This window comes from Perissodus microlepis, chromosome 7 (assembly GCF_051167445.1).
Source record: "Perissodus microlepis isolate ML-2025 ecotype Zambia chromosome 7, ASM5116744v1, whole genome shotgun sequence".
Lineage (NCBI taxonomy): Eukaryota > Metazoa > Chordata > Actinopteri > Cichliformes > Cichlidae > Perissodus > Perissodus microlepis.
Window position 1 is genome coordinate 55,860,682 of NC_140467.1, and position 12,935 is coordinate 55,873,616.

At 40.1% G+C, this 12,935-nt stretch overlaps 1 protein-coding gene across 1 annotated transcript; it reads left to right on the plus strand.

The window, feature by feature from the left end:
* The first annotated feature begins 412 nt into the window (after positions 1-412).
* arrdc3b (arrestin domain containing 3b) lies at positions 413-10,751 on the plus strand. Its single transcript, XM_084936126.1, has 8 exons — positions 413-2,725; positions 5,716-5,797; positions 7,333-7,480; positions 7,806-7,908; positions 8,022-8,278; positions 8,771-8,924; positions 9,011-9,165; positions 9,578-10,751. The coding sequence occupies exons 1-8, from the start codon at positions 2,446-2,448 to the stop codon at positions 9,653-9,655; spliced, it is 1,257 nt and encodes a 418-aa protein (XP_084792252.1). The 5' UTR covers positions 413-2,445; the 3' UTR covers positions 9,656-10,751.
* Positions 10,752-12,935: the final 2,184 nt, after the last annotated feature.

Consider the following 12,935-nt stretch of genomic DNA (forward strand, 5'->3'; position numbering starts at 1 on the left):
TAATTCTTGTTACATTACTTTCTGGTTTCTCTGTAAAATGACCTGTTGTTGTGAAAAAGCAACTGTTGCTGTGATTTCACACACTTAATTCAGCTGATTGTAGTGCATGTGCAAGTGGAATCGATAAGCAGGATAGATAGGCAGGCAGGCTAACACTTCCAACGAATAGAACTACTGGGAACTGGCTCTCTACAAGCACCGGTTCTTGATTCCCATCCCTAGCTACATCTGAACAAACCACAAGATTTCTGGAATAACGAGACCAAAGTGGAGATGTTTGTCGAGAGTGCACAGCAGCACCTTTGGAGAAAACCAAAAAGCACAAGCACCTCTGACCAACTGTCAGCTTGCTGGTGAAGGGATGATGATTTGGGCACCTTGCGGTCACTGAGTGGAGCATAAACTCCTCTGCATACAAAAGTGTTCTAGAGTCAAATATGAGGCCATCTGTTTGACAGCTAAAGCCTGGATAAAACTGGGTCATCAACAGGACAATAGTTTATTTATTTAAAAGGGACAGTGGATAAATGTAAATATTCTAGAATTAGCTAAAAGTCTGCTTTTCATCTGCAGTCCCTGGCAGGTCAGACAAAAACAATAAATAAGGAATTTAGCACGCCATCAGGCAATGTACAACAATCTAATCCAGACAACAAATACATAAAATTACAACAAAGAATGTTATAATACAATGAAGCAGAAAACAACAAATAAATAAAAACAAACAACATTAAAGATAACACATATTAATATCAAGCTAGTGATCATGAATCTGATTCCTCTTTAGCCATCATTTGAGATTAGTTTTAAATGTGTTAAAGGCAGCACATTCTCTTATTACAGCTCGAATATTGTTCCAAATCTCACTACCTTTAACTGATAACACCTGTTTACTGAATGTTGTTTATCTAAAAGGTATTGCACAATCCCCTCTGGATATTCTTCCATTGATATTGCATTTAAACACAAACTCCTCCAACCAGTCCTGCATGGACTTGCTCCACCTTATAAACAGAAAAATCTAACTTAAATATTTTACAGTTTTTAACACTTTTTTTTTTAGATATTGAAGGAAAATGGTTTGCTGTCTAACACTTTAAATGCCTTTCTAAATAAAGATTCTGTTGGTTTTAAAGTAGGTGTACTTACCACTGATCAATTACCGAAACAGTATTCTATATGAGAATAAAATCATAGAAAAGAGAAACAATTTGGCTGCATTTTTTGGCAGTGGTGATCTAATTTGTCTAATATTGTGTAGGTCAAATGATATGTTCTTAACATGATTCTCAAATGGTAAGGTGGAATCACCAAGCTATTTAAATTTGTGTAAAACCTTAAGTTCTTGTCCTTTCAGAACGACATCAGAGCATAGTCTTGATGTTGGTCGTTTTGATAGAATCATGCAAACAGTTGTGTTTTTTTTTAAGTAATGGAGATGACTTAGTCAGCCACTCATAAATACACTTCATTGCTGTTGTCAGCTTTTATGAAACTTCCATATCAGTCTTTGCCAGGTAGAAAAAACATCATCATCTGCATGCAGCAGGGTATCGATATTCTGAGATGTATGTCTTAAGATCTCGTTTTCTTAATTTTAGTCTATTTTACAGCAGGTTTACTAAGTTAGCTTAGTATTAATCATCTTTACAAAAACGGTCTTCAGTACTTCTGGGATGTTTACTTAAAAAAATTGCTGCCATTTGAGAAAAGGCATCTTTTCAAAAATGTAGCTACAAGACAGAGTCACCCAAGAGCGGTTTACAAGGTGGATATAAAAAATAAATTAAAACATAAATTAAAAAGGTAGAAATAATACAAAGTAAAACTATAGCTTTTAAATCGCCATTTGATACCTCAGTAAATATGGCCTATGGCTGTTGCGGCCGTCACTTAATCGTCTAAGTAACAATACGTCACATTAATAAGGAACTGGGAGCATTAAAACAGTTTATTCAGTTCTTTATTGCACACTGTGCCTGTGTATTCGTTTCCACAAACCGTCTTATCGTCCCAAGATTATTTTTAAAAACTCTCTTTTTGTGACAAACCCTGTGGGGACAAGTTGGCAAACGTCTTGTCTGTAAGTCGTATTATGTCAGCGGCGGAGGCTGAGCCGTGCTCCTTTCTGTGTAAGCAGGCTGGCCAGTTCGTGCGCACATGCTCAGTGAGGTCATTTGTGCGCACGGAAGCTTTAAGAGCGCAGCGCTGGAAGCAGACGCCAGCAAAGATCGGTAGAGAAGCACAGGCGCACTCGGAGGAGGAGGGCGCAGATCTCCTGCGGACCATCAGTTACCAGATGAGCCATCACTGACAGCCGCAGACCCGGCTCTGCGCTGGGCACCCGGAGCGAGGCGCATGCATTTGTGCCACACGGCTCTACTCACAACTTGTTCTCCATAGACACTTTTCCTCATCCTGTTTACTTGTCCATTCGTTGTCATCATGGTACTGGGCAAAGTGAGGGCCTTGGCGATCTACTTTGACAGTCTGAATGAGAACAACCTGCCGGTGTTCTCCGGAGGAGACCTGGTGTCGGGGAGGGTTGTTGTGGAGGTCACTGGGGATGTGCGGGTCAAGAGCTTGGACATAACCGCGAGAGGAGTCGCCAAGGTCCGGTGGACAGAGTCGAGAAACGCCGGAGCAAACACGGCTTATACTCAGAACTACACAGAGGAGGTGGAATACCTGCATCATTACGACACCTTGATTGGAGAGGAGAGAGGTAGGAGTTGCTCCTTTTTGCTCCCTTTTCTTCTGCTGTTTCGTGATCTGTGTGAAGTGATGCGGCGCAACTGATCACTGCAAACTTTTGACAGAAGCTCGTCCCCAAACTTTCTTAACGCGGAGTGCGTAATCATGTGCCAGAGCCACAGAACACCGGGACTCTCCGCGCAGTGGTACTGATGCAGCAGCTGTAGGCGCGATCCATCCTCACTTAAAACCAATTATTAAAGCAAACGTTTGATACGCGAAGGGATGAGGGAGTCTGCTTTTACATGCGGACTGTCTGGATGTTGACATCACAGTGAGGAGGGAAAAAGTTGAAATCTTCCAGTGAAACACTTGATGAAAAAGAGCAAAATCGAAAACATGGCGCTTCGTATTTTAGAGCAACATTTTGGTTGAACTAATGGCACAAGGACCTTTTTACTGATGACATCTTCAACTAGGCTAGCACAGGCAACTCCCTTTGTTAGAAGCGGTTCAAACCTGTTCAGAAACTGCCAGCGAGAGAGGGAGGGGGAGGACCAGGCTGACGCTCAGCGCGCGTGTGTGCTGTAAAATCAGCTGCTGCTCCTAACACTTGTATATCTGTGTTTGAGGACCAGATGATTTGGGTATGAGTAAAACATGTCACATCAAGCATTTAGGTCACACGTGAACTGTCTGTTCAGCAGGTTTTTTTTGAATTATTAGAGGTTGGGAAGATGAATAATCTCAAAACTGAAACGATGCAGCCTGCAGGAGTCTGGTCTGTGAACAGAGCTTCTTTTCCCAGCAGTCTAGAGGCACAGCTTTTGCTCTTTGTTTACTCAAGGATGGATGGTGGAAAGGTCAATAAGAAAAGACACAATTTCACAGGTCTTGCAGAGTATTTAGACTTAAACAAAGTGCTGCATCCACCTGGTGGCTGTCTCTGAAGACTTCCAAAAAATCTCATGAGCTTCCAGGAGATGCAGCTTGGCTCTTTGTTGTAAGTTGAAGACATCTTTCCAACATCCTGGAGTTCAAAACGGCCTCCTTGCAGATCTCACTTTGACCAAATCACAGTACAATAGTGTGACAACACAAAAAGTAACGCATTTTCAAAAGTCTGAGCCTTGAAGTATCAAAAATTTGCAATTTTTTAAGTTTAACTGATTAACTTACCATTAATAGTCATTGTATGTTTTTAAAGGTCTTTCAGTATTTTTGAACAAATGCAATTTTTTAATCAGTAGATAGAAAACTCAATTTAAGTGGCTCATTTGTCATTTCATTGATTTAAAAAAAAATTCTTGGTAAGTGTGACTGGATATAGTCAGGTTTGGGCAGATAATGAAAGGGCAGGATATTTCACATATCTCCTGTTTAAAAATCCATTATTGTCATCCTTTGCTCAGTTGAATAATGCCTGTTACAGTTTACATCAACCAAACCAGAACATATCAAGCGTCTAATGATGTAACCACTCGCATTTAAAAGGTGACTTTGGAGACATATCATTATTTTTGCTTGCTAAAAGTACTTTAAGTATTATTTCAGCTCAGCTGGTAAAATTAACTTAAAGGTCATGTTTGGACCCTTTCAAAAGCCTCAACACTAAACTCTCACTCACTCTGCTTCTACGTGGGTCATATCTCTTTTCTCTAAGCACAAAAGTGCCTGTAAGAAAAGAAAGATGAAACTAGCTGGGTGTCTTCTGATAACAGGGCATGACTGTAGAAGCGGACATTTTTCCTTCATCCGTTCAGTGGTTTCAGAGTTTGCGTGAGAGCGGCAGGTTACCTGGAGTTTGCTGTCACTGTGTCTATAACACCCTTCCTCTCTACCTCCCCCACCTTCTCCTCTTTCATGCCACACACCACATGGCTGGGCTAATTGTGGGCAGGGGCTTGCCGGGGCTGAACCAATCAGAGCGAGACTTACAAATTCATGTCACGTTGTCCACCAATGGGAGGACGAGTTGTAATGCCTGCGTTGGAGTTTCCAGCTGAAGGAAGCTGCTCAGTCTGGTTTATACCGGTCTACTCCTGCTTGCTCCGTGTTGCCGGTGACTTGACAGGGCGCACGCTTATACGCGCACTGACATACACACACACACTGGCCGTTGATGACAGTTCTCATAGCAAACACAGACATACATAAACACCAGAGACTGAGGACGAAGCAGAGCTGAGGTGGAAGGAAGCTGAAGTTCAGCAGGAGCATTTAGACGCAATATCACATACAAACAATAAGAGATGAAACGAGGAAGTGCTGCTTCTCCCACAGGGTGTGTTGCTTTGGCAGCCCTCTGACACCGCAAACAAGCTGCTTTTTCGCATTCAAGCAAAACAACTGTTACTAGAGTTTCTCAAATGAATTTTGTGACGGTAGAGAGAAGACTGGATGTGAGTGCTTGCCAAAAAGTGTAAGATATAGCCAACAACCCATTTTTTAGGGCATAACCTCATAAAATTCAGAAGGTCTCCAGGGTGGCATCTTTAATTCTTGTTGTGATTGACCAACAAAGCAAATATATTAAGCATAAAAGACCAATTCAATTTTATTTATCTAGCAGTACGGTTGGCTCATGGTGCTTTATATTGTAAATACCCTACAGGCACAGGTAAAGCAGGGCTTGTTTGTTTCAGAGGCGGAAAACAGCTGATAGCAAAGTTTAATATGACAAAGAGCAGCATATCTGGAAGCTACAAATGGAGAATCTGCAGTTTTGCTTTTTAAAAAAAATAATAATCATCTTTTATGGCCATTTTTCCATCTCCAATTGTCCCATTTTTTTTTTTTTATCTCCAAACCTTTTTGTCCTCGTGATCAAATGCCTTTCTTTGTGTGTGTGTGTGTGTGTGTGTACATGTGTGTGTTTAATAATCCCTCTGAGGTGAATTGGAGTTCATTGTGTAATAAGGCTACGTGACATTGGGCATCCATAGCTGTACCAAAATGTAGGAGGCTAGGTGCAGTGTGCAGGTGTACTCAGTCTCAGTCTCAGTGTTCTCTGTCTTTCAGATGAGGACTGTCCAGAGGAGGGCATGACTGTCCTGCACCCAGGCTTACATGAGTTTGCTTTCAGCTTCAACCTGCCTCAGATGTGAGTACATGTACATGAGAATTTCATCATTAATTCTGCCCTTCACTGCATTTCACTTTATTTTCGTCAGAGCTGAGATTTTACAATTTTACAGTCTTGAGAAGAAAAATTTGAAGATTAAACCTAAGATTTAGAACTATTGTCCTGTTACAATAAAACAATCTTTAGTTGTTGCCTCATGTCAGTGAACTAGTTATTCCACACAGTTTTATTTAAAAGGCTAATCACCTGATTTTAGGTAATTTAATTACATAATTTGCATTAAAACTGTATTGAAAACTCACAAAATTGCTTTTAGAAATCAAAATTTAACAAAAGGATTAAAAAAATTCTCAAAGATCAACATGAAGAAATGTGATGTGAAAACATGTTCATGACATGGTTGCTGACATGACTGTGAAGAAATAAATGCATACATTAATAAAGAAAACTGAATGCTCTCTACTTCCTGTTTTTGTTTGTTTTTTTGTTTTTTTAATATTTTCTGCTGGAGCTTAAATGTAACGCAACACAGAGAAAAATGTGTTTGTGAGGAGCTGTTTTCTATTTTATTCCCACATTATCCAAAATTGACATTTAGTTTCTTCACTGGACATTTTTGCAAATGAGTGCTTCCACATCGTGGACAAGATTATGTATAATTAACATTTTTAAGCTAATATGTTTTTGTTGTAATACAAAAATATACAAAACTGCCATGGTGGTATCCATTAGCTAATATTTCACATTACATAAAACTTTTCAGTTAGAAATCAGTCTTATTTCGGTACGATCTACATTAACCTAACTGCCGTCTCCACTCTTGATGTTGTCTCATTAAAAACATATCTTCCACAGATAACTTCTAATATTCACATAACCAAAGTAATTGAGAGATACATCAATCTTGCTGATGATGTAAAAAATCTGAAACTTGGATAACAAAACATTTGTAATCAGACAAATGTATCTGATGAAATACAAAATTAGGAAAATAAGGGGGTGGAGCGGGTATGGATAAATAAATAGTATCAGTATAGAGGCACAATAATGTGGTTACTGGTTACTTTTGAAAGAAAGATTTCGCTTACGAATATGAACCTGCTCCGTGACCTGTGTAACTGTAGCTGAGGCTTCATGTTTCAGATGTCTATAAGCAAATTTTACTAAAGTAACTGTTGCCGTCTGTATTTGTTACATGGTTTTGTTTATATAACTGTTTGAAGGCCCAGACAGGTACAGTTACCTAATTTTTTTTTTTTTTTTTTTTGAAGATTAAACAAAGATTAGAGACAGATTTTTTATACCAGGACCCTGAGTTTTACCTTGTGAACCTTTGGAGGTATTTGACCCCTAGGTTTTGATAGTATATTTAAAAATGAGGGACAGCAGTAAGAGACGCTGACCTTCAGTTATTTTTTTTCTGAGTACCAGGACTTGTTGTACTGGTTCTTGTTCTGAAGGAAAGGATGTTGAACTTGCACACAAAGCATAACCACAGACCACCCACACTTTTTAATCGTCCTCCCTTCCCGTCTTTCCTTTTTCTTTCTCAGGGCTCTGGCGACTTCCTTTGAAGGGAAGCATGGCAGTGTGAGGTACTGGGTGAAAGCTGAACTGCACCGTCCATGGCTGCTCCCCGTCAAAGTGAAGAAGGAGTTCATTGTGTTTGAACACATCGACATCAACACCCCCCTGCTGCTGGTAAGCCTGTTCACTTTACGAGGAAAGTTCAGATCCGTATGACTCCCAGTGCACTGCAGCCGGGTAGCTTAGCTTAGCATTAAGACTGGAAACATTGCTAACACATCTACAAGTAACATGTTATTTATCCACACAAATAAAAAGATAGACAGCTTTTATTGTGGTGTTACTCTTAGTTCTTCTTCCATTGCTGCATTGTTCTCATGCTGAAAACAGTGGTTTTAAAAATGTCAAACTGCTCCTTTAAAGGGTCCAGGTTCTGAGTTGAACGCTGTTTCTTTAAAATCTTTTGCCAGCAGTTTAAAGAGATCATATGTGTTAACAGGCCCCTCAGGCTGGTACAAAGGAGAAAACGCTGTGCTGCTGGTTCTGTGCTTCAGGCCCTATCTCCCTCAGTGCCAAAATAGAGCGAAAGGGCTACACACCAGGTAAGCCACACCTCCTACAACTTCCCCCAGGTGTTCTCTTCTATTTTTGAGAATTCACTTATCTTGCTTCTCTCTCAGTCTGACAGACTGATTTCTTCTCCCCTCTTTCCAAGGTGAGTCAATCCAAATCTTTGCTGAGGTGGAGAACTGTTCATCACGCGTTGTGGTCCCTAAGGCCGCGCTTTACCAGACTCAGACCTTCTTCGCTAAGGGGAAGGGGAAGGAGATCCAGCAGCTGGTGTCCAATGTGCGAGGAGATCCTCTGCCACAAGGGAAGAGCCAGAGCTGGGAGGGAAAACTGCTCAAAATCCCTCCTGTGTCCCCCTCCATCCTGGACTGTCCCATCATCAAAGTAGAATATGCCCTTGTGGTGAGTTCACATGTTTTTTCATATGTTAAATGAAATATGATGCCAAGCCGCCCTTTGCTGATTTTATTCAGGGAGACTGACAGGAGCATACAACAAAGGATTCAGAATACAGGATATTTGCAAGGTTACATTTGTCTGATAAAACTGCATATTCCATTCAAAGTCAACTTGATAAATAAGTTGGACTGACGCATATTTAAAATCCAATGAAAAATGCCTTAGAAAAATAAAAGAAAACAAAAGAAAAACAATTATTTGCTACTGACATCTGATTAACTGATTATATGAACTGATTATCTGATTAACTGACTAACCTTTTTATAATACCCTAGCACTATTTGGCTAATAAGCTGGTACAAAAACAAAAGACATATTACTTCCTTGTGATGTACAGATAACCTTAAACAATAATAAACTCATCATAAACCTGCTTTTAAAACACTAAAACATTCATTCACTTGTCTCCTTTGCATGTTTCCTTCCTGCTTGCAGGTGTACGTGGACATTCCAGGTGGTTTGAATTTGTCACTCTCATTGCCGTTGGTGATAGGAACCATACCTCTTCATGCTTGCACCACCCGCACCTCCAGCATCAGCAGCAACTGCAGCACTTTGAGCTGGCTGGGCCTGCCAGAGAGACCTGAGGGTATGTACTGTAAATGCAGATGTTTGCATGCATGTTTATGTGCACAGGGTACAGAATGTCAACTTACGCCTGTTTGTTTATTGCAGCTCCACCAAGCTACAGTGATCTGGCCATATCAGAGTCTCACAGGCAGGATTATCTGCAGGGATGTGATAGGTCTGACGCGGAGGGTGAGGACCGCGGATCTCTGCTAACATACATCACAGAGTTCAGATATCTGCCTCCGCCACTGTATTCGGAGGTACTTTTATCACACACACACACACACACACACACACACATCGTCGCCTCACAGGAAAAGTGCCCAAACAACATAAACAGACCTAGAATGAAATCCAGTCTTTGTACAAAAAATATCCAGACAAGACACAAAAACATCTAAAATAACGTGTCATTCAGTGAGCCCAATTCACAGATAAAATTTGAACCACTTTTATGATTTTCAGAACTATCCAAAACAAAGTGAAATCACTGACAAACAGAATTAGGAAGCAGCACCTGTATGGGTACAATAATGCAACTAATAAAGGCTAATAACACACAAAAATACATTTGCCTCACAAAAACAAACTTCACCTTTTTTCAATGTTATAGTTATCACTTCACGAGGATCCTGTAGTCATAAAGCTGCGTTTTCCCCTTCCACCCTCTAGGTCGATCCTTATCCTGACCCCTTGGAGGTGCAAGGGACTGTGGAGGTCAGGAGACCTGACACCTGTCCCTCCCGCTGAGGAGAGTCCGGGATCGCTGAAGCCTGTGCACAAAAAGACAGAGCTGCTCTCAGCCACCTGGCCCACACAGCCAGCTTCTCACCAGATTATATATCACCGTAAATAAGGCTGGACTCTGCCTGACCCGGGGAAAATCAGCTGAGAGAGTATTTGGTGACCATTGAAGTGATGGACCAGGGATTTCAAGCCGTGCTGGATCCGCCATATCGTGTGCTCAAGACATGGCAAAAAAAGACAGTTTTTTAACACCACTTTATGACTCTGACAAGGCAGAGAACAAAGACTACTCCAAGTGGTCAGAAGAAGCCTCCTCCTGCCTCACAGTGAATTTTGCACATGCCGTTATTACTGTTTTACTATCAGTGGTTTTCTATACTGCACATTGCCGCAGGCCTATACGCTACAGTATATATATATGTATATGTATACATAGAATATTTCACTCTAAATGGGCACATTAGTGACAGGATAAGAGCTATCTGCAGTAGTTCAGATGGCTGAACTTGTGACTGTGGCCTGAAGCTGCCACTGTCCCCACTGTCCCCCCTGAACAAAGATGAAAATTCATTGAGATTCAAAAAAAAAAAAAAAAAAAGACAGATGGCATCACTGATGCAGAAATGTGTCACATCAACGACCACCTCGAGCGTTTAGAGCTCACATTGTGTGTGTGTGTGTGTGTGTGAGGGAAAGAAAGTTTAGAGACCAGGTGTAAACCCCAACTGGGTCCACAGAAAAAGCACAACTGCAACTAACTAAGATAAAATACCACAAGTCGCCTGCTGGTTTCAGCTCTAAACTAGAGCTTCTCTCGCTGTAGATTTATCCAGAAGCTTTGTGCTTGCAAAAACAAAAAGAAAAAGGCAAAGCATAAAAGGTAAATGTTTACAGTTGCATATATCAAATTGAGAATGTTGTCCAAACATGACTTCTTCCACGTAAAATTTCAGATTACCAAGTGCAATATATTTTTGTATTTGTGATTTTTCTTTTGCACTAGTTTTTCATATACTCTGTTGCTGTCTATTCCATTTGCGCATTATATTGTTGTCATGATCAACTTTTGATAAAATAAAAGATTTATTTTATAACATAAGACGGTGGATCTGAGTATTTGTTATCATTCTTATATGTTGCAATAACACCCAGGAAACTACTGCAGTGGGTCAGTGATTACAAACTGCAAAAATCGAGCTTAGCATCACGGGCAGGGAATTCTCCAGGAATTTAAAATATTAATCAAAAAGCAGTACAGTACAAAAAATTTCCTAAATTTTAGCGTTATGTACGAGGACGTATGTCTGCTCACGATTTAAGAATAAACAATAAAAATAAGAATAATATAACAAAAAATTACTATTTAAATTCAGACATGTAGACAACCAATAATGCCTAAATTCTGGTTTAATTGTAAATAATAAGTTTTCTTATCTTTTCTCAACACATGTAACTTACCGTTCTGGTTCTAGATGCTCAAGTCAGAGTGCAGCAATTTCATAATTCTGCCTGATCTCAGCCTGTTTTTGTGCCTTTGTTTGGAGACGTAACCTGCTTAAAGGTACATGTCACGACTTGGTTTCAGAACTTTTATTAAAGAAAAATAATGTGGCGTGTGGCTCTTCCATTGGAGGTAAAGCTCTCCAACTTGTGTTGATTTGACTTCTTTATCAAGTGGTAGTACAAATACTTACTGGTATCTTATTTATATGTTTCAGGAGTTTAAAAAAAACACTGCTAAGGAGAAGAGGCCTTCATCACTGAGTAATGGTGTAAAATGCAAAAATGTGTCACATTAATAGAAACAAAAAACAAAAAAGGGAGGTAGCGCCACTGTGTAAAAATCTTTGTTACACCCTGTTGTGATTTGTTACTGCAGCTGAAGATTCCTCTCCAGCAAGCAGCCTGCTGGAGATGTAGCAAAGCAGATGTAGGACAGAGCTCACATGAGCTGCTGACCTAGTTCCCCACTGCACACTGGCAAACAGCAAGGAGGGAAAAACAGAGTCAAGCTTTTGCTTAATGCTGTTTTCACTCGAGCTGTGGCATAGCTTCGCAGGGAAAAAGATGTAAATAGAAATGTTGGAGAATGCGTTTCTGTTCCATTCTCTCAGAAACAGTCTTGTATGTATTATTGTAGGGTCAACCTTACAATATAAAGCGCCTTGAGGCGACTGTTGTTGTGATTTGGTGCTGTGTTACTAAATTGAATTGAATTGAAAAACTGGTCTTACGCTGGTTGTACACTCTTACTTACATGAAAAAATAGAGTGTTTGTGTGTAGAGGGTAAACACTCATTTATTCTGTGTGAAATAACTCATGGAATCCCCAGGAAACACCTCATAGCCTTTGGCTGACATTCTTTTGATGACTTTTGCTGCTGCATCACAGCCTGCAGTGATAAGATTGTCTGTCAGCTGCTGAAAACATGCAGAGCAGGATTTCAAATAATGAACTCAGTCAATTTTTAAGGTCAGAGCTGCACTTCTTAGAATGGCCACTTGACTTTGGCTACAGATAAGAAACCAATGCTAAGAAAGACAACTTGATAGCATTTAAAAGCATGCTAACAATGTAGTACAATCAAAGGGTCTGATCAGCTGTGTCTAGCCGACCTGTTACCAGTGTTGAGTGTAATGCAGGACATATGTCAAATCTAAAAATAGGTGTGAATTACAAAACATACCAAAGTAAAGCGGTCTCCTTTGATCTCAGAGAGCACGCTCATAAAGCATCTTGCCTGTTTGCATCCATGTGCTGTAAAGACACACTTGTAGCTGCAGTCAGCAACAGCTAAAAAGAAGTAATTTGGGGGAATATAGTAGATATTTAACTGTAGGAGTAATAGTATTTTACAATTCTTCAGCCTTCAGCCTTTTAATCTAATCCAGTGTAGCTTGTTACAATGTTAAATAGTAGAGAAAGATGTGTGTGTGTGTGTGTGTGTGTGTGTGTGTGTGTGTGTGTGTGTGTGTGTGTGTGTGTGTGTGTGTGTGTGTGTGTGTGTGTGTTTCTACTTGCCTTTCTGTAAGAATCACAGCATGCCACTGATAGTAATTATGTTATATTTTTCAGTAACACAGTAATGTAACATGTTACTGTACTAAGTTCAGAGATCACATTAAAGCTTTATTTATGTCTTTACCTGTATTACAAAGGTTCTTCAGTTCTCTGCACACTGTGAAACAGAAAAAAAAATCAGTCAAACATTCTTCTTTCCTCCTGCACTCTAAGTACAATGAGCTGATTTCAGTTCCTGCACAGGGAGGAGAAACAGTGGGT

What these genes read in the sequence shown, in the direction of transcription:
- arrdc3b (XM_084936126.1), top strand. Translation starts at nt 2,446, where the DNA reads ATGGTACTGGGCAAAGTGAGGGCCTTGGCGATCTACTTTGACAGTCTG. An exon ending in GCGAAAGGGCTACACACCAG is followed by an intron (nt 7,909 to 8,021) that starts GTAAGCCACACC and finishes CCTCTTTCCAAG; the next exon opens with GTGAGTCAATCCAAATCTTT. An exon ending in CTCCGCCACTGTATTCGGAG is followed by an intron (nt 9,166 to 9,577) that starts GTACTTTTATCA and finishes TCCACCCTCTAG; the next exon opens with GTCGATCCTTATCCTGACCC.